The sequence below is a fragment of the Condylura cristata genome, unplaced genomic scaffold (assembly GCF_000260355.1).
Source record: "Condylura cristata isolate star-nosed mole 26May11 unplaced genomic scaffold, ConCri1.0 scaffold00022, whole genome shotgun sequence".
Taxonomy (NCBI): Eukaryota; Metazoa; Chordata; class Mammalia; order Eulipotyphla; family Talpidae; genus Condylura; species Condylura cristata.
This window is the reverse complement of record NW_004567123.1, coordinates 15,807,535-15,828,262: the sequence shown is the minus strand read 5'-3', so window position 1 is coordinate 15,828,262 and position 20,728 is coordinate 15,807,535. Positions and strand designations below refer to the sequence as shown.

General features: G+C 50.6%; 1 protein-coding gene across 1 annotated transcript in view; it reads left to right on the top strand.

Annotated features, from left to right (window-relative positions):
- Positions 1–20,722, top strand: part of CDS2 (CDP-diacylglycerol synthase (phosphatidate cytidylyltransferase) 2) — a 38,759-nt gene extending 18,037 nt beyond the window's left edge. Inside the window, exons 2-13 of the mRNA XM_012728423.1 lie at positions 8,338–8,468; positions 9,707–9,803; positions 10,548–10,645; positions 11,647–11,786; positions 13,182–13,240; positions 14,737–14,819; positions 15,721–15,808; positions 16,508–16,576; positions 17,396–17,548; positions 18,604–18,723; positions 19,137–19,240; positions 19,492–20,722. Of these exons, the coding sequence (XP_012583877.1) occupies positions 8,338–8,468; positions 9,707–9,803; positions 10,548–10,645; positions 11,647–11,786; positions 13,182–13,240; positions 14,737–14,819; positions 15,721–15,808; positions 16,508–16,576; positions 17,396–17,548; positions 18,604–18,723; positions 19,137–19,240; positions 19,492–19,624 (1,275 nt within the window). The 3' untranslated portion in view covers positions 19,625–20,722. The remainder of the gene's footprint in view (positions 1–8,337; positions 8,469–9,706; positions 9,804–10,547; positions 10,646–11,646; positions 11,787–13,181; positions 13,241–14,736; positions 14,820–15,720; positions 15,809–16,507; positions 16,577–17,395; positions 17,549–18,603; positions 18,724–19,136; positions 19,241–19,491) is intronic.
- The last annotated feature ends 6 nt before the right edge of the window (positions 20,723–20,728 follow it).

Below are 20,728 nucleotides of genomic sequence, written 5' to 3'. Positions count from 1 at the left end.
CCACTGCGCCACCAGGGAGGGCCCTTTTTTTTTTTTTTAAAGATTTATTTATTCGTACAGAACTGGGGTACAGGTCAGAGATGTGGAGGGTGATAGGATTCACCAGAGACAGAGTGGGGTATGGAACAGGCAGATTGACAAAGTACACTGCTGAAGGGAGCAGCAGGCGGGTCAGGAGAGGTCTGCCACGCCATGTGGTCACCTCCAGGGCAGGCGGGAATCAAACTCATGCAGAAGTGGCTTAAACTTCGTTGTGCTTTTGCTTTAACTCGCTGCGCCACCAGGGAGGGCCCAAAAGTACCCTCTTAACGTAAAAACTGAGCCTGATATAAATGATACAGATGTGGAAAGTGTAGCACAGTGGGGACTTTACTGGAAGAGCTAAGGATGGTGAGAAAGGGGTATTAGTTTCCTGGGACTGTTTCAACAAATTACCACCAAGCGGGTGACTTAAATCATCAGAAATTTTTTCTCTTACTAAAGGCTGAAATCAAGGTGTAAGCAGGATCGTACCCTTAGAGACTAAGGGGTGATCCATGCCTCTAGGCCACCCAGCTTCTGGTGACTGCTGGCATTCTTCACTCTGGCCGCGTCTCTCCTCTGTGTCCAGCGGTGCCTCCTCTGTGTATCTGTGTCAGATGTCCTTCCACCTCTCCATGAGGACATGTGATTGCATTTGGCCCCAACTGGATAATCAAGGATAAAAGTCTCCTTTCAAGATCCCTAATGACATTTTTTTGCTATATAAGGTACAAATATTCATTCTTTTACCAACTATGGCAATATTTATAGATGGGTAGAAAGTAAACTTATTTTGGAGAAGAGGCATTTTTTTTTGGAGGGGGTTCTGTTATAGAATAGAATCATGGAAGACCTTCCTGAGAAGTCTGAGGGCCTTCGAGGACGTGGTTTGGAGACTGAGCAGAGGGGAGGCAAGACTCGCCAGGAACGCATGGGACGCCGTCAGGGCCAGTGTGCGGGGCTGGGACATTTGGCCTGTACAAGGTGGAGAGTCTGGAGTAGGAGACAGTTTATCTTTAATCCACTAGGCAAAAATGAGTGGAGGAGGGGTGTAATCAGAGCTCTGCTCCATGAAGCTTGACCTGGTAGAGTGGGGAGAATACATCAGATAGGGGGGCGTTGTTGGACAAACCAGTGGGGAGGTCCGTGTCATGGAGAAGGGTTGCCATGCAGCCTTCAGCGAGGGTGCTAGCAAGTGAGAGCAAGAATCCAGACACCTCTGTAGCTCTAGGATCACGTAGTTTGAGAACTGCTGAAGTGTAGTGTGGGAGATTTGGAGATAGGGATGAGGTCATTTTCCCAGGGGACCCATCTCAGGGAGATTAGGGAAAAGCTAGTGTGGGTGGGAGAGAGTTTGGGACATTCTGAGTTTGTGGTACCGGTTGGGCATTGAGGTATCTTGTTGGGGAGGCTGAAAATTAGTGGTTATAATGCATTCTTTGGAAAGGAAGAGACTGAGCCCGTATTGCCTTCCTGTAACATAAGCCACATCTTTACTCGGAACTACTTAGGACTGGAAGCCTCCTTCTCCCCCTCACCCCCCAATACTCCAATAATTCTAATGTCAGTGACTCACTGGACCAACTAAATTGAAGTAAATTGAAACTTGTGTGTGTGTGTTGGAACAGCTTTCAGAGTAGAATCTGTCAGACTACTTTTTACGTCAAACCCACTTGGGTTATCAAATAAACTCTTGAAGACTTTATTTTGAATAGTGGAACTATGGGAGGCTATCAAGATGCCTATACTACTTGTGTATAAGGAATATGTATTAGTGTGAGAAAGAGAGTTTAGCAAGACCAGATGAGGGTGGACCTGGGTGGGAAATTCCCCTTGTGCCCCCCTTCAGAGCTAATGCTGATAATACCTTTCAGTTGCTGGTCAAGCATCCCAAGAAAAAGCCTTTCTAAGGGGATAGAGCATGGTTCAGTGGTGGAGGGCTATCTTCCAAGTCGGGTGGTCCCAAAAGCCCTCTCTGAGAAGGATTTGTCTGAACGGAGACTGCGTAAAGTAGCTGAGCTGTAGGAAAGTTCCAGCGTCAGTGTGCAGGCCTCAGGTCAGGCCTGAGCTCAGTGCATTGATGGACAGCAAGAAGGCCGCCGGGCCGTGGGAGACCATTGGCGTATGGTGGCGGCGAGAGGGTAGCTGGGGTTGCTAGGTCATCGTAGGCTCTGAGAGGTTGGTACAAGTTTCAAATGGGGGAGAAGCAGGAATGGACACACATTTTGGAAAGGTCCCTGGGACTTGGAGGGAGCATGGCGGTGGCAGGATCAGCTCGCCCAAGGCAGGTGAGACAGAGGGGCGGCATGAGCCTACCGATGCCCCGTGGGGGTGCAGGCAGTGCCAGCAGCACCAGGGCCACCCCGCTCGCCCAGCTCCCTCCCTCACACCGCTGTGGGGGGCATCTCTGCAGCTCCTTGGTGTGGCGGCTTTTAAGTGAAGCAGTCCTCTGGAGGGACTGAACACATATTTTACAGATCACTTTTTTGTTAGAAAGCTTTTGGAGGGTGGGGTGTGGCCATATGGGGGCTGTTTCCAACTTCAGAGCAGGGCTCCTCCTTCTGTTAGAGCCCTTGTTTGTCAAGTGCATATAAGAACTGAACTTGGCAAGTGGAGTCAGCATTAGGAAAAACTATTTTCTCTGCTGTTCTTAATGTCCTGCTGTATGGGCGTGTGCGTGCACACACACACACACATACATTTTTCCCCCTCCAGCAGGAACTCGCATGGAAGCCTATTCAGCTTTCTCTGTGAGCCGCACTAGAGGGTCCTGACAGTCTTATAAGGATAAGCCTGTGGACTTCCCTGGGGACGTCAGGGAGTGCCTGTGAGGCTGCTGGCCACAGGCTTGATGGAGAGGCCTGCAGGCCCTGCTGGCTTGCAGAAGAGTGAGGCTCAGCCACGGCTTTCTTCCACAACCTCTGCAGGAAACACTTAGTTTGCATCTATGATATATTTTCTTTAGGAAGTACAAAACTGACAAGACCTAGACGTTTGGATGCAGTTGTTGGAACATAAGCAGCCAGGGTGCTGGACACCCCTTCATGGCATTTCCTTGAAGAGGAGAAGATAAGCTGAGTGGAGGTGCTAGATGTTTAGCTCCTTTTAGGCAACCATGAGCAGAATATTGATATATTTTCTTTTTTTTTCTTTTTTAAAGATTGTTTATGCATACAAGAACTGGGATGTAGGCCAGAGGTACAGGGGTGGGGGTGAGAGGATTCACCAGAGACAGAGTGGGAAGCAGAACAGGCCAATCTACTGAAATACACTGCTGAGGGGAGCAGCAGGCAAGACAGGAGAGGTCTGCTGCGCCATGTGAATCACCTCCCTGGCCGGCCTGGGATCGAACTTCTGCTACAGTGAGTGCCGATAGCTTGGTAGCCCTGCCTGTAACCCCTGAGCCACCATGAAGACCTTATTGATGTATTTTATTTAGTGAAGTACAAACCTGAGTTGGTACCTGGTAAAGAAATGGGCTGTAGGGTGAGTTCCATCTGCATAGACTAGACGTGGGTGGCATGATGCCTCGGGTGCCTGTCCAGCCTGGCCACAGCGCTGACCGTCACTACTTGTGGCTAGGACTGTAGTCTTGAGAAATATGGCACCAGTAATGAGCAGAAGGGAGCCTCAAAAGAATGTTGCCTAGTAAACTTGTGTACACCCAGGTGTGGCCTTCAGGAAATCTGACACTTGAGAGGGAGTGGGAAGAGGCAGGGTGTTCCATCTAGAGAGTTACAGTAAGAATGAGTTCTGCAGATCTGATCTTGACTTGGTCACTTGTCCCTAGACCGGAAAAGCCAGACAATGATCACAGGAAACTTCCCCTTACATCTTGGACCTCCCACTGCTTTCTTTTTGCTTCTGTTGAAGGAAGGCTTCTGTGATGTTTTGAGCCCCAGGTCAGGGTGGGGATTGGATTCTGGCCTGTTGCAGAGACTGGGGAATGGGCTCTGGATGATGCCCAGGTGATGTCTTGAGCTTCTAGCTTCTCCAGAAATGTTGAAGGTCTTACCTGCACCTTTGGTACTCATGACACCACCCCTTTCCCTAGAGAATCTGAGGGAACCAGAAGGAAGCTCCATGCACCTATCCCACTTTAGAGGGAGCCTTTTCCCCTTTCTTGGAAAGTATCCTCCCATTTCCTGTTTACACAGCATAGCAAGCCCCTGGGAAGATGGCTCAGGGGCTGGGAGGAAGTGATTGAAATGGAATCTGAAACAGGATTTGGCCCACTCTGCTTCTGATCTGGGCCCTTGAGTTCAAAAGGTGGAAAGTGGGGAGAGGATGCCTTGTTCCTGGTCTGAGACAGCGAGAAGCTGCCCACAGCCTCTCCCTGTGGCCCCGAGCTGCTCCAGAGCGACTGAGCTGGGCCTCAGACCCACCACGTGGAATGGGAATGGGGGTCGCAGACAAGCATGCGCCTGCTTCAGGGGCCACTGTGGGATGGGGTGCGTGCGGCCCGCGCACTTGAGCTAGGAGTCAGGGGGTTCTGTCATGACTGGGTTGTGTCTGGGAGCAGACTGGACACTCGCCCCTGCATGGTGGCCAAATAGACTTAACTGGTCATTAGTCCAGCAGGCCTTTGGGCACCTGTGCTGCCGCAGGTTGTGCGCTGTGCAGTGGGAATCAAGAAGCCCACAGCTGCTGACAAGCCCCCGGCCCCGCTCGAACTTGGCATTTTACCCCTGCTTGCGCCTCCCTACTGAGGGTTTGTGTACATCCACGATAGGTCTAGTATGCACAGAATGAAAGTCTAAAGGAGATGGCATAGGAATTAGTTCTAACATTGCCTCCCACACCTCAGTGGATCTCGCTGTGTATGCACATCCCACTTCAGAGAGCACTTGTAGCTTCAGACTTCACCTTAGTGTTGGGAAGTGGGTGGCTTTTGAGCTGGGGCTGCCTGCTGGATGGATAGCAGTGTGAAGGAGGAAGCGAAGCAGGTAGGTGCTGCACGCACACAGTTGATGCGCGCATGGGCCCTAGCAAGGCCTGATGACCACCATTCTCCCCCCCCCCCCAGGTGCCCTGGGGTGGGCTTTAAAGTTCTCAGTCCCTTTTTGCTTTCATTGCTGTCTGTTGATCATCCCATCCCTGAGGTATGGGATCCTTCTCTGCTGGGAAGACCACGAGTGGGGTCCTTTGCCAAGAGCAGTGGAACTCGGAGGCTGAGCCCTGCCTCCCCCGGCTGGCTGCTGCTGCCGCCTCCCACAGACATTCTTCCTTGACATCTCCTGTCTCCCCACCCCCTGGAACTGCAAACCAGGAACATGCCTGTCATGCCCCTGACTCTTGGTCCGGCATGTGCCACTTTTCTTCTGGCAAGAACTTGGGCTGCAGATTCCTGCCTCTGCCCCCCACCCCCACCCGAGCTCAATGGAAGGTGTGTGGCCTCCTAAGGCATGCAAAACCCAAGTTGGGGGGGCGGGGCTCCAGGTTCCCTGTGGTTTCTATTTCCTTGGCTCCCTGTCTTGTGACAGCCACGGCCGGCTGCCTTGCCCGCTTCCATTGCTGTCTTCCTGAACTCTGCCCTCTGGGCTGTGCTGGGTCTGTTCTTGCACTTGCTTGGCCTGGTGTCAGCTTGCAGGAGGGTGATTTTCTGTGTCCTGTCTGCTCAGCCAGTCAGGGCTCTGATGTTTACTCAGTGCCTGGTGAGGCCCAACACCCTGGGATTACTGATTTTTAAAGACAAGTGAAACCTAGGAATTTAATCTCTTGAGGAGATTGAGGCTTCTACCTTCAGGGCACTTAAGTCACTTTTTAGTTGTCCCATCTCAGTTCCCCCAGCCTGGGCTATAAAAATCAGTGCTTTTGTAACATTTTCTTATCTCCTTTTGCTACTGACTGCCTTAGGCTAGCTCTCTTCAGTTTACACCTTCCTAGCAAGGAAGCAGAGGAGTCAATTAGAGCTATCTAGCAGGACGCAGTTCTGGACTAACATTCATAGAAGAGTTTAGAAGGTCTTAGAGATTCAGTACTGAGAAACTCCCTGCCCCTTCCCTGCAGGGACTCTGCCTGGGCTCCTTCCTGCCCTTCCTGCCTGGGGAACCAGCAGCCTGTGAGTCTCCTTGACAACAGAATGGATAAGTTAAAAATAACCTGCACTGGGCCTTCTGTGTGCATGCACACATGAGCGTGGCTGCTGTGCTTGAGCTCGGCCCCAGGGCCTAGAGACCACCAAAGGCCCCAGTGTTGTGGGCCCCTTGCTTCAGGGGTTGGAGCTGGCTGATTGCGCAGCCTCACTCCTGGCATTACTGACAGTTGTCGCTGGATGTGGGTTTTGTAAAATGGAAGGCAATTCCCAGTGCCCAGGTCTCCATTCAGTCTCAATGAAGAGGATAAGCCAGGGGCGTTGCCGTGTTTCAGAACAACTCAGGAAGGTGGAATAGAGCACAGTTCTGAGGTGTTTGTTTATGTCTCTTCAGGGAGCCCCCCCCCCCCACCTTGCCCAGGCCCTTTCTGGGTCCATTTTGTAAGGCTCAGGTCAGGAGGCCTCTGGGTGACTTGTGTGGAGCCGCGTGGCTTAGCAGTGAGCCCCGCCGTCAGAAGCTGTGGCCCTCTCTCAGGTCCTGCTGATAGACCTACTTCTGTGCCGACGCTTTATCAAAACCAGCTGTTTCCATAGCCCAAACTGCTAAGGCCTTCTGTTTTGTCATAGCACAATTGTAACTTTAGAAACTGCTGTCTCTGTTGGGGCAAGGGCCAGGTGTGTTACCACATCTGGAGTTAATTCCTCACTTCCTCCCTCCACCCTTGCACTCACTAGCAAGTATTTTGCTGTGTGCTAGATTTGGGGAGGTCATGAGAACAAGGTGGCGTGGTTGTGTCTTTAGGAGACACCAGCTAAGAAAATCTCTCCCTAAGTCCCCATTATAACCAGCGCCAACAGCGTAGGGTGGGGAGAGTAGGCAGGGAGAACATAGTCACACAAAGAACTTAATTCTGGAATGTTTTTAAAATCCTGCAAATCAATAAAAAGACAGAAAACAGTACAGTGATAGACAGTTCACAAAAGACCCCCAAATGGCCAGTAAACATGAATGGTGCTTAATTTAATGTGTTTTTTAGTTATAGGGAAATTCAAATTGGTCCACTTAAAATATGTAACTTTCTATGTTTTTGCACACACAAACATCATGACATCTTTGAAGAGGCGGTAAAACAAACTTTTGCCATTTTTTGTTTACTTTGCCCTGAATTTCTTACTGAAAGGTAAATTAGATGCCAAGATATGTGAATAAACCAGAGGGATAAATACACTGAAGTGGGAAGACCTGGTGACTAGGAGGCTCTGCTGGGTCCCTCCTCTTCGTTCGTAAATAGCCTCCTGTTTCCCTTCAGTCCTCCGCACCTAGCCTCAGGTGTGCGAAATGCTCCTGAAACTGGAAGGACTGTGCGGATTCTCAGCAGCGTCGCTGCTCTAGTTCTAAGCGATTTGGTTTTTCTTCTGCTGCCTCTCACAGCGGCTGTTCTGAATTGACCCGTCATAGGTCTGATGCTGGGATGGTCCCGAGGACTCAGAGCTGCCTGCTTCTTGGTACTTTGGGTCGAGAACCTATTGCTGACATGGCCCTTGCCCCCTCCACATAGGCTGGGGGCCAGGGGACGTTCCTGCTGGCGCTTCCTTATGGGCCTGGACGGCAGCTCTGTGGGGAACATGGCAGTTTGCCGATGCCCGGGCCAGTGGCAGGAGAGGGCTGGGGAGCACCCAGCCCAGTGTTGGTGCTTCCCAGCGGCCACTACACCTTGGGAGCTGGCTTCTCAAGGGCGCTTTTGTGAAGTCAGCTAGTAACACAGGGGACTTTGGGGGGACAGGGCGGGAGCCACAGCCCAACACCTAGCTTCCTACGCCAGCCTGACCAGAACCGCTGACTGCCCTGGCGGCCCCCAGAGTTCATGGCATGCTGCATGTTATCCCCTGTGTGACTTAGGGGTTGGGGGAAAGGTTTTCTCATAGGTGCACGGGCCTCCCTGGGTATCTGCAGCTGAACCTGAGATATCTGCAGCAGGCAGGGTCGGAAACAGGCCCTGGTGAAATCCCGTTGTGTTCTTCATCGTCTTGTGGAGTGGATCATGGCTGTTTCTGACTCTCCACCCCGAGGGACAGGCACAGGCCTCTTGCCAGCAGAAAGCTGCCACCTTGGCACATCAGAGCAATGCTGGGAGTCCCGTCTGTTGTGCCACCTCACTGTGCCAGGTCCTCGGGCCTGTTTGGTTCTCTTCCCACACATCTCTTATTAAAACAGACGGGCATTTCTCAGTATCCTACCTGGCATTTTTGACCTTTTTCTTTTCTGTTTTTCTGCTACCTAGGAGTCAGAAGTAAAGCTAGATGGAGAGACTGCATCAGACAGCGAGAGCCGCGCGGAAGCTGCCGCTCTACCTACCTCTGTAGACGACACCCCGGAGGTTCTCAACCGGGCCCTGTCCAACTTGTCATCAAGGTAACCCGGCTTAGTGGCGCAGGCGCTTGCTGGGGCCCTGCCCTGTACCCAAGGGCCATGAAGACCCAGAGCCTTCAGAAAGCCCAGTCTCTGGTGGGACCCCACTTCTGGGGCAGTAATGAAAACATCTGTTTGCATTCTTTGATTTATACAGTTCCTTCAAGTGAAGGGATTTGACACCTTCTGCCCCATAAAAAACAAAACCAAACCAAGCAAAGCACACGCTGGGCAGCTGGCCCACATGCACCAGCGCCGCCCGCCCCCGCCCGGGCTCCATTGAGGCCTTGAACGCTTCACAGCAACTGCAGGCTCGGCCCGGAAGGCTCCAGGCCTCGAAGTGAGCTCTAGGCCAGAGGGGGTATAGCCCAAGGAGGGGGACAGTGTGCGCAGGGGAGGTGGTGGTGGGCAAGGTTGCGACCCAGCAGGCGGAGAGGAACGGCCCTTGGGGCCTGTGCTCATGGGCAGGCTGCTTTTCATTGAGGAGCCCACGCTGCCAGTTAGGAGCTCATTTTCCCCTCTGCCACACGCCCTCACTGTGAACACGCCTGAAATTCTCCTGAAGAATTGAGAAACGTCTCACCGCGGGTGAGTCTAGGGTTAACATTTTGGTGCCTTAACACACTGCCCCTTCCAACATCCACTGTGTGGGTTAGATTAAAAACACAAAGCATCTAGAAGTCTCCCTAGCATGCCTCCTACACAAGTGCTGAGGTGGCACAGGCACGGCCCGGGGCAGCCCCCAGGAGCCCAGTCCCAGCCTCCACTCCTGCCACCTGCGTACCCACTTCTTCCTTTGTAAAGGAAGCGTTGAGGAGCCATTGAAAAGGTATGTGAAACCTTGAAACCATTATTGCTGTTGTGACCTTTATTGCTTGGTACTTATCACTGATGTTTCAGGGGCAGAGCAGCGCAGGATTCTGATGCAGGAAAACTAGTCCTAATTTTTCCTGCAGAAATCGCCAGAGAAACATCCCAGTAGATACAGCAATGTAGGAGGCACTGTTCCTCACGCCCCTTTCATTCTTTCCTTCAGTGTGAAACATACCGGGTATATTTTCCCATAGGCCTTGGAGCACTTGCTGAGTTTGATTGTGGGGGCCAGGACCTCCATCAAGGTAAAGGAACTGCGAGTGGAAAGTGCTGACCCTGGGGCCTCATCCCTAAGGAGCCAGTCCCCATTGGGATGTGCTGTGATGACTTTGGGGCTCCTGACGTGTCTCCTCCTCCTCTTCTCCTAGATGGAAGAACTGGTGGGTGAGAGGCATCTTGACCTTGGCCATGATTGCATTTTTCTTCATCATCATTTATCTGGGACCAATGGTTTTAATGATTATCGTAAGTACTGTTTTTTGTTTTTTTTTTAAGATTTATTTATTTGTGCATAAAGAACTGGGCTACAGGCCAGAGGTGCAGGCGTGGTGAGGATTCACCAGAGAAAGAGCAGAATAGGCCAAATGACAAAGTACACAGCTGAAGGGAGCAGCGGGCAGACTGTTTGCCATGCCATGTGGGAGAGGTCTGCCGCGCCATGTGGGTCACCTCTGGGGTAGGCGGGGATCGAACTCATGCTGAAGTGGCTCTAGCCTCTTAGTGCTGTGCTTTAACCTGCCGCGCCACCCGGGAGAACCCGTAAGTACAGTTTTTAATGTCTTCAGTTTTCCTTGCAGGACCGGTCATCTTTAAGTACCAGGTATTGGGTTGGTACTGGGAGTCATTTGGGGTTCAGGTGCCTGAGAACACTTCTTCTGCCTAGTGTATCTGCAACTTCTGTATCTAACCAGGGGGTCATTGGCATTCACCAATTGTGTGCTGTTGAAGATGTCTTTTGACTTTAAAATTTGATTGACACAAGAGGACTGTTGTGCCAGTTGGGTCAGCTCCTTGGCTGGGGATCAGACTCACACTGCAGTGGCTGGCGATAAATTGATAGCGCTGACTTTAACCCCTTTGCCACCAGGGAAGCCCAGGAGTGATATTTTTCTTGTAGTCAGTTTTTTTTTTTCCAGGATCTGTTGGCTTCTGTTTCCCAAGATCATAAGAATTGGGGAGTTAGTGTTCTGATCTTTTTGTGTCCTGCAGGTAATGTGTGTTCAGATTAAATGTTTCCATGAGATCATCACTATTGGCTACAATGTCTACCACTCCTATGACCTACCCTGGTTCAGGACCCTCAGCTGGTAAGTTCTCTGGCCTCACGGGAATCCTTAACAGATCAGGATGATGTTTTGTGGGAAGTGTTCATTGTGGTGGCTGGGAGGGGAGTGATGACCTTAGACTTGGGCAGTGCCTTTGAAATTCTGTGGCTGACTTTTTTGTTTTTTTTTTTTTATTAAAAAGTTTATTTTTACATCATTTTGCACATTTTTTTCATCTCAATTGTAATCCCCGCGGGTTTCCCATCACCAAATCACCCCTGTGCCACCACCATAGTCCCGTGCATTTCCCTCCCTTCCCCCCTCCCCCGTTTTTGGTCCCATTCCCCCTTTTTTGTTTTTTTAATAAGACTTATTTATGCATACAAGAAGTGGGGTACAGGCCAGAGTTGCGGGGGTTGAGAAGATTCACCAGAGACAGAGTTGGGGGCAGAACAGGCAGATCTACTGAAATACACTGCTGAGGGGAGCAGTGTGCAGGACAGGAGAAGTCTGCTGTGCCACGTGGGTCACTTCCCTGGCCAGGGATTAGATTGAGGGTATAGCAGTTTTGTGAAGAGAATGATGTTTGAGCAGCAAATGAGTGATAGCATTCAGTGAAGATGTTCTAGGCAGGGAAAAGGCAAAAGCAGAGCAGACAGATGGCAAAACCGAGTGAACTGTTGTATTTTGATAGACCTCTAAAGGTCCTGTCAGGAAGGGTGGAGATAAGACTGGGAGGCAAGGTGAGGTGTGCTTTGGAGGGACAGTTGGTGGTTTGAATGTTCTTGGGTTAGATATGGAAAATCTGTACTTGGGGCAAAAACTTGAACCCCAAGTTTGTGATAAATAGAGAGTGAATTAGAGTCACCACAAGTTTCTAGGTAAAATTCTCATCTACAGTGTCACCAGACAACAGGGAACTCTGGTGTGCTTGTCCCTCTCAGCCTCCCTGGGGTCTGGAGGACGTCAGGCTCTCTGATAGCCCCACTCTAAAGGAGAGTCCGCGTGTGCTCCCCACAGCAGTGATCGGTTTTCTTTTACAGGTACTTCCTACTGTGTGTGAATTATTTCTTCTACGGTGAGACAGTGACAGATTACTTCTTCACGCTGGTCCAGAGAGAGGAGCCTTTGAGGATTCTCAGTAAATACCACCGGTTCATCTCCTTTACTCTCTACCTAACAGGTGTGTGGCTCACCAGTTCTGTCTGTCTGGTTTTTGCAGGAATGGCTTGGGTAAAGTTCTGCTGACATTAACTGTCCATCAGGGCAGCAGAGCTGATGCCTCTGCCTTACGGGAGCTACAGCCGCACTCTGAGGGATGGGGCGGGGCCTGCAGCCTGTGAGCTCGTCCTTGCACCCCAGCCACTACTGCAGGACAGTGTCCCTGTCCCGATGTCCTGTCAGCAGAGGCGCTCTCGTTGGCTAAAGCAGAAACCTCCCTGGAACAGATGTGTAAACACAGTGGCCATTTTTCTGGGAAACTGTTTGCAGAGACAATGCAGTGTGCATGGAATCTGATTGGGGTTTCCAAGGCTCTGTGATTGCAGAGCGACCCGGAACCTGGTCCTTCTGAGGCTCAGCTATGCTGTAGTGTAGAGCTGAAACTGGTTCTGCAAGGAGTAACTCAGATACATTACAACCTGACGGACAGTACAGTGCCGTTTATCTAAACTCATTCGGATTGTACATTAGTCCTAAGGATGCTCGTGTTTCTCAGAGTTGCCTTCAAAGATGGTTTGAGACACATGAGAAATTTGTCCTGATTGAAATTCTAGCAATACTCGGCTTTGTGATGTCACCTGCTATTAAAATATAAAGTCCACTGCCAAGGAGTCTGCTGCCATTGAGGGTCGCCTGGGAGTGTGCCCCTCAAAGCAGCCCCAGAGAGGGAGGTCAGGAGTCTGAACAGCGATGGCTGTCTCTTGAGCGGGCCCCACACCTGTATGGTAAAGGCCCCTTACCAGCCTTGAGAAGGTTGGGAACCGCCAGATTTTTCTCGTTCCCATGTGATTCAATGAGAGAGTTGCAAAGGTGGTCCCGACCCCAGCCAAGTGGATTTCCCTCCACCAGAACTGTTCTCCAGGACAGGGTGCGCAGACCTCTTCGAAAAGGTCCTGATAATATTCTGTGCTTTGGGGTCTCCTCAGCCCTGCCACTCCAGCATGTCACGGTGGACATTTGTAAACAGATGGGTGTGTCTGTGTCCCAGTAACATTGCACTTAGAAGATCAGGTGGCTTGCCTGGCTGTTGTCCCTGCTCTAGCATCACAACATTTCTATTTGTGAAGCAGTGTCCTAAACTGAGTCTGCAAGGTTGCATTTTACTTTATTGATTTTGTTGTTGTTGTTGTTGGCAAGATTTTAAAGTATTGCCTTCCTCCAATTGACTTGAAGCGTCACTTCCCCTCTGCTTTCTGCGTCACTGGGTTTTCTCCCGTGGGCCTGGAGCCGCACTGGCTGACTGCTGCCAGGGTCTCTGCCAGATGAGCAGGTGGCGCAGCCCGAGGAAGTGACCAGCACGCGGGTACATGCAGAGTGTGGTTCACTTGCCCCTTCTCCTCTTTTCTTCTCCAACTAGGGTTCTGCATGTTTGTCCTGAGTCTGGTCAAGAAGCATTATCGACTGCAGTTCTACATGGTAAGGCACGTGCACACCCGTTAGCATCCTTGGCAGTGGGCTCTGCCCAAACTCTCAGCCTCTCGTCCCCTGGAATTCAGTCTGTCCTGTGCGCAGCGGGAACCACAACATGAAGGAAGTGGGCCGTTTAAATTGCGTCGCTCTGCATTGTCCAGATCCAATTTGTTACTTAGTTTCCACCCTAATAGGCAGTTTCTCCACTTGGACCCAAAGAATGGACTCCAGGTGGTGCTTGAGGATTGACTGCAGATAGCCTAGCTGCTGTCTAGCCCTCGGCTTGAAAACAGCCCCTCTGAGTGCCCTAGGCACCCCAGTAATCAGTAATAAATGATAAGGACCCAGTCTCTGGTCACAGAGAACTTACACCCTGAGTAGGCCAGTGTGGCCCCTGCTGCTGATGGAAATTGAAGCTGAGTGAGCTAGGCAGGCCCAGAGGCTTGCGCCGCTTCACTGCAGAGAGGCAGGTGCACAGGCAGACATCTCTCTGCTTTGCTTGGCTCCGACCCAATTCCAGGGCGTTATGGAGGTTTCCCTCAGCTTTTTGGACACCAGCAGTTCTGGGCACTCAACTCAATTCTGACACAATCTACCAGTGTTCACATTAGGTTCCATGGGTTAAGGGTCATCTCCAAGGTCTCCCTCCTCTGCAGGTGCCAGTCACACGCCCCTGTGCTTCTGACCGCCCCTGTGCTTCTGACCAGCTGATCACAACCCCTTTTTCAGACTTCAGGTACCCCTTACAAGTCCAGATAATTTGTGCTCTGACTGAGTGGCGTCTGGAGGTCCCTACAGCTCTTCCTCAAATTCCATGAATCTGCTAGAATAGCTCACAACTCAGGAAACTGTTTATTCATTAGGTTTATTAAAAAGATATTAAAGGATACAAGCCAAGCCTCAGAAACAGACAAGCTCGTGAGCAGAGGAGCGTCTATCATTGTGGACCTGCAAGGAAGCACTTGAAAGGGTTCTGGTTTCCCAATCTGGAAGCACTCTGAAGCAACCACCACCCCCTTTTGGGGCCTTTCAGGGGCTTGAATGCTTAGGCATCACTGAGCAACTCATTGGTCGCTGACAATTGAACTTTGCCTCTAGTCCCTCTCTCAGGAAATCAGGGGGTAGGAGTAAAAGTCCTTGTCTCTGTGCAAAATGGTTTCCCTGGCAACCAGCACTCTCGGATATTTTCCAAAGGTTACCTTCATTAACAGACTTTAAGAATATCAAGACACCCATTTAGTTTTAGGACTCTTAAGCTTACTCAGGCACTGAAGCAAAAGGTCAAATGTTATGACAAAAGTCATTTCAAATGGCTCAAGAAATGTCAAGACCTACAAGTTTGTTAGTCTGGAGCTGTGGATGAAGATAGAATAGATGAGAAACATGCTTTGGTCATCTGAATGACTGCTGCGCTGTCCTGCCTGCCTATAGTTTCCTCTTTGGTACGGTTACTTCAAGTCCATTGAAGGAGGCCGGTGAAGGTCCTTTTTCTACTCTTGCAGTTTGGCTGGACCCATGTGACACTGCTGATTGTTGTGACGCAGTCACATCTTGTGATCCACAACCTGTTTGAAGGAATGATCTGGTGAGTTGATGTCAGTCATGGTGATTTTCCTTTCCTTTTTTGGTGGTTTTTTTTTTTTTTTTTATGTTCAGGTGGGCTGGGATTTTTTTTTTTAAGGTATTAAGAGTGCTAAGGCCTTACCTTTAGGGCCAGACTTACCACTTGGGTTAAGAGTAAGTCATATTAACATTTCTGCCTACTGGCTTTCACATTCAACCCGCAACTAATCAGAGCTTTAGAGGTTGCATGTTAGAGTGTGGGGAGGAAATGATGTCCGTAGTGGATGGGCCAGAAAAGTTGAGATTGATCTATAGTATGTGAAGCTGTAGCAGAGGGCATTTTACAAAGTGACTGTCAGAGAATGGAGGAGAAGTGGAGTGAGAGAAAGATGGTACAGGTGCGGAAAGTGCCCACTTTTTCTTGGGGGGATGCTTGCACAAGTGGGGGACGCCAGAAGTCTGGGTGGTGGTTCGGCCACAGTTGGGCTCACTAGAGCTAGTAGTTGACATAAGCAGGCAGTAAGCAGGTAGATTATGAAATAGACATAGTATGTATTGAGAACTGTGGAGGTAGTGGTTAAAAGAAAAGTTAGAAGTGGCTGTTGGGGGAATGAAGGTATAGAGGGGAAAAAAGGAAAACTAACTTTTTTCTTGACTGGTTACATTACTGTGTGCGCCGTTCCTTTGAATGACAAAACCAGAGCAGTTTTGCAGACTGCCAGCCCCGTTTATCCAGGAGGTGCCCAGTAAATACTTGAATGCTTGCTGTGTGCCAGCTACTATATGTGACTTACTTGGTAATTTCTTAGCTTATCCCTTAAAGGATAACGAGTGTTTTGTGGGTGCTTTGTATTGGATCTTACGCCTGGCAACTTGGGGGTACTGCCTTGGTGAGTCGGTGCTGAGTGCTGCTTATGTCCTAGGTTCATTGTCCCCATTTCCTGTGTGATCTGCAATGACATCATGGCCTACATGTTTGGATTCTTCTTTGGTCGGACCCCGCTCATCAAGGTAAACATTGATGTGCCCCAACATGGGTACCACTGAGGGGCGGGTGGTGTAGATCTCACTGGTATGTCATCCTGGGGACAGGTGGGTGATGATTTTAGAGAAAAGCTAAAGGGAAATGTTGACAGCTCCTCATAGGAGAAAAAGGAGCTAATAAAGTTTTCGTTAGAGCCTGTAGAGCCCTTTTGAGACTTGGATCTCAATTTGAGGGTTGCCATTTATTTTGCATATTGCTTTATACATTTTTTTTTTAGTATTTTTATTTATTCATACAGAAGTGGGGTGTAGGCCATAGATGCAGGGGGTGAGAGGATTCACCAGAGACAGAGTGGGGAGCAGAACAGGCAGATCAACTGAAATACACTAAGGGGGGAGCAGAACGAGACAGGAGAGGTCGCTGCGCCGTGTGGGTCAGCTCCCTGGCCGGGGATGGAACTCCTGCTGCAGTGGCCACCGATAGTTTCATAGTGCTGTGCGTAACCCCTTGTACCACCAGGGAGGGCCCTGTTTTATATGTTTAAATTATTTGAGTGACTAATCAAAAAAGAAAGGAAATTGAGGGGTATAAAGGAAGGAAATTAAGTGTGGGGGAATTTTAGAAGGTGAGATAGTTAACCTAATGACGTTTCTTTTTCACAATAAACTTCCCAAAGCCCGAGTTAGCAAGATGCCCTTCACTGAGAACTTGTCCTCTGTCCACAGCTGTCCCCAAAGAAGACCTGGGAGGGCTTCATCGGGGGCTTCTTTGCTACTGTGGTCTTCGGCCTTCTGGTAGGTGGTGGCTCCTGGGGTGGGTAGAGGGGACTGAGGCCTCCCACCCGTCTTCAAACCCCGGCTAGAGACCACTTTTCCGAGGTCCAGGCCTCTGTCCTGATGACGTTGCCCAAAGAGGGGCACAGGCAGGCACCCACTGTTCATCTGTCGCGAGGCGGGGTCCTGGCAGCTGCGCATTCCTCCCCTGCCAGGGCTCGGCGGTGCCCATTAGGGGGCCTCGTCCAGCATTTGCTATTACCTGAGGGGGGGGTCAGGTCCGCTCTGACCCAGGTTTCTGCTGCACGTGCCTGGAAGTGGGGAATCCTCCCGCCTTTCCCGCCGTTCGCTCCCACCCTGGCAGCCGTGCCCTGCCCGTGTTGCCTGGCTGTCTGATGAGGGCTTCCCTGCTTGTTCCTGTTTGTTGTGTCGTCAGTCTCCTTCCTTCTGGCTGTCTGCCTCTCACCTACCACTGCCTCATGACCTGCCTCTAGTTAGCACTGAGAGAACCCAAGAAAAATGGACCGTAGCACCCCTGAACGGGGAGAAATTTCTGGTAGTTCTTTGCCCAAATTACATCAGGTCTTTACTGGATTTATTCAGAATCTGGGTTTCTGGGCAAGAATGTAAGAAGCTCTGTGGGCCATGAAACTCTTCCCTAACGCCCCCCACTTCCCAATACAGGTAAATGAAATTTTGTGGTGAAACATCTCACTTTGGGCATAGCTTGCAGTTCGCTGGGTGCCAAGCCCTGCGAGGGGGTGTGAGCTCCCCAGGGTCTGTCCCCCATGCCAGGTCCCTGGGGCTCATCCCCTCTGCCTGTCGTCTGTCCTTCCTCAGCTGTCCTATGTGATGTCGGGGTACAGATGCTTCGTCTGCCCCGTGGAGTACAACAACGACACCAACAGCTTCACCGTGGACTGCGAGCCCTCGCACCTGTTTCGCCTGCAGGAGTACCACATTCCCGAGGTGATCCAGTCGGCCGTCGGCTGGGTATGTGCCCCGACACTGAGTGGGCTGACCGTGCGCTCTCACTGCCTTGCCTTGGGAAAAACCTAACCAAAACCGAGCTTCTTCCCTCCCCAAAGCTGTAAGTCCCAGGGTGAAGGAGCACTGTTCAAGCCGGCTCTGGCTGGGGGCAGGAGGAAGCTTTCCTCCCACTCCTGCTCACGTGTATTCAAGTGTGTCCCGCGGCTCTCCGGGGAGCCCTGAGTCTTGCAGGGAGCCTGTGAGGTCACAGCTAATCACACTACAGTGTAGTGACCTCTTTGCCTTTTTTACTGTGTTGACATTTGTCATGAAGATGCAAAGCAGGGGGCAGAGCTGCTGGAGCCCAGCATGAGGGAAGGCAGTCGCCCTGCGCTCCAGTGCTGGGTTCTCCGTGCTGTGCACGCACGGTGTGAATGAGCTGGTTCCTCTTCCGAGTGTCTTGCACCGGCAGTTTGTGAGAGCGTCACCTTGAACACCTGCTTCTCGTGCTCTGCCAGAGTGAACGTCACACAAGCACCTCCGCCACGTGCTTGCCTGCTGTGAAGGCAGAGTGCATGGCAGGGCTCCCTCACGGGGACCCAGGCCTGCTCCTGGGAATTTAATTCTTACCCGAAAAGGACAGACACACTATGGTTCTCCAGACTTACATGTTTTGCAGACATTTTTCTTAAAAATGAACTGAGTCTGTCATTTCAAGGAAAACAGCTCAGGCTAATTGATTTCCAAAGATGAACTTGAGCTTTCAGGTGAAAATTGCTGCACCAAGTTATAAGCAAACTGCTGTTTTTCAATTCTGGTGTGGTGTCAGAAAAGAAAGCCCACACCTGTCTGGAAGGACTGTAACTAAAGGAGCCCAGTGTGAGCCGGGCATTCTTCATCAAGTGCAACTGAAACAACATATCACAATAGAGTAAATGTAGAGTATCTTATACCAGACTGCGGAGATTAAAAGGAAACCCCATTCTTGTCCTGAATTTGGTTGTTTTTTTGGTGGTGGCGGTGGGTGGTCTGCCCTTGGCCTGAGGCGCCCTGATCTCTCCCTGGCTTGTTCTCCTCAGAGCACCATGCGGATGTACCCCTTCCAGATCCACAGCGTCGCCCTCTCCACCTTTGCCTCACTCATCGGTCCCTTTGGCGGGTTCTTCGCAAGCGGATTCAAACGAGCCTTTAAAATCAAAGTAGGAAAAGACTCAACCCTGCTCCTCCCTTGTCTCCCTGCCAGGCCCCTCTTCACTGTCTCCCGCACGGCCCATTACCACCCCCCCACCCCGTTCAAAACTCCAGGCTGACAGACAGGCCCGGCTGTGACGTGTGCGTCCCTTGCAGGGTCTGCACCCAGGCGGCTGTTCACAAGAAAATCCACTAGCTGCATTTTGAGTTTATATATGTCTTAATTTTCAAAAGAAATGTTGTATAATTTAAGATCGTAACATATCATAGCCTCAGCATTTGAATCAGTGCTGACTTTTCACTTCCTGTGGCTCTCAGCTGCTTGTGAGAACGCCTGGACGCCAAGGGCCCCTGGGGCCGGGTTGGCTCACTCGCCAAGCCCAGGCTCACCGCACTCTCCTGCTTTCTCCTTCCCGCTCAGGACTTTGCCAATACGATTCCTGGCCACGGAGGCATCATGGATCGGTTTGACTGCCAGTATCTGATGGCCACCTTTGTCAATGTCTACATTGCCAGTTTCATCAGGTATAGTGCCTATCTGCACCAGCGTGGTGGATTTTGAAAGAGTGAAATTGTGGAATTTTAGCTGTGTCTCAGTTCTAGTGAGAAGCATCCTGAGTATGAATATAGTTTCCAGTTGCAATTTGCAGATGACCTGAAAATCTCCTCCCCTCTACCTCCTCGCCCCTTCAGTTAGAGAATCCAGAGGTGGGGTAGTCAGGGCCTAGAGTTGCCTGGGCCCTGGCTCAGTGCTGTTTCTTTGTCTTCTCTTCTAGGGGCCCCAACCCAAGCAAGCTGATCCAGCAGTTCCTGACCTTGCGGCCAGATCAGCAGCTGCATATCTTCAACACCCTCAAGTCTCACCTGGCTGACAAGGGGATGCTGACAGCTGTCACGGAGAATGAGTAGGGCCCCAGGGCCGGGAGAGCAGGAGTCGGACTGAGCGAGGGGCGGGGTTCCAAGGAAGCCCAACTGTGTGACTTAGACAATGCCAAGGCTTTCAACTCACTGTCTTTTTTTTTTTTTTTTGGTAGAGTATTTTTTATTTGTGCGTTAAAAAGAAAATTGTATATTATAGTACTCTATGTGCTTATAATTTGGGTTGTGAGTAAACTGCAGCTTTGAGTTGGAAAGAAGTCACGGGGTAAAACCATTTGGGTTTTTAAAGCAAGGACCAGTTTTTAACCACCTGGAGAACAATGTTGCCCAGCTTGGGCCACCTGCTGGGGCTTCTGGCTCCCTTTGGGGAGCTGTTTCTGGGCTCCATCAGAGTGCTCCTCTGTGTCTGGCCAGGTCAGGGGCCCCTGCCTGTCTGTGTAGCTGCCCCCAGCAGGGAAGGGGTATAAGGCTTAGATGCCTTTGCTTCTAGAGAGCTTTCACTGGCTTCGGGAGGCCTTCTGTAAGCTAGAGGGCTGGAGGCTGCTTCATCACATGAAGTCCTGTGGAGCGGGAGTTCTGTTTTATGATGAGGGTTCACCCTATTTCATCACAGACTCAAAGGCCTCTATTTTCTTCTGAAAGCATGAATAACTATAGTAGTCGGGGGGTGGGGAGAAGCACTGTAAAATTTGAGGTGTGTGTAGCAGAACGTACTGTAACTGGGCCCTTCATGGCAGGTTTTAGGCTTCGGGGGCTCCCGCGGGGCAGTCCAGCTAACTCTTTGCAGGGACGACGCCATTCATGCGTGCGCTGTAGATGTGTTGCTGTTGATCCTTCCAGGAGCTCCCTGTTGGGCAGGGAGCTGGGGGCTTCTTCACGCACTGACCACCCATTGTAGCTGCTCTGTTTTGTGTATATCTGACTTAACACAAATGTGTGTCTGTGTGTGTGCGCGTGTGAAAAATCACTTGTTACAGTGATTTCCATTGTACCGTGACTTCTTCACTGAAACCATGAAGTCCTGCCTAAAACTCTGGAAACTTCAATCCCATTAGACGTTTGACTATCCTGAAGGTTAAATGCACATTTTTAATGTGACCAGTTTGCATTTTACCGGGGGACCTTTATTGTTTT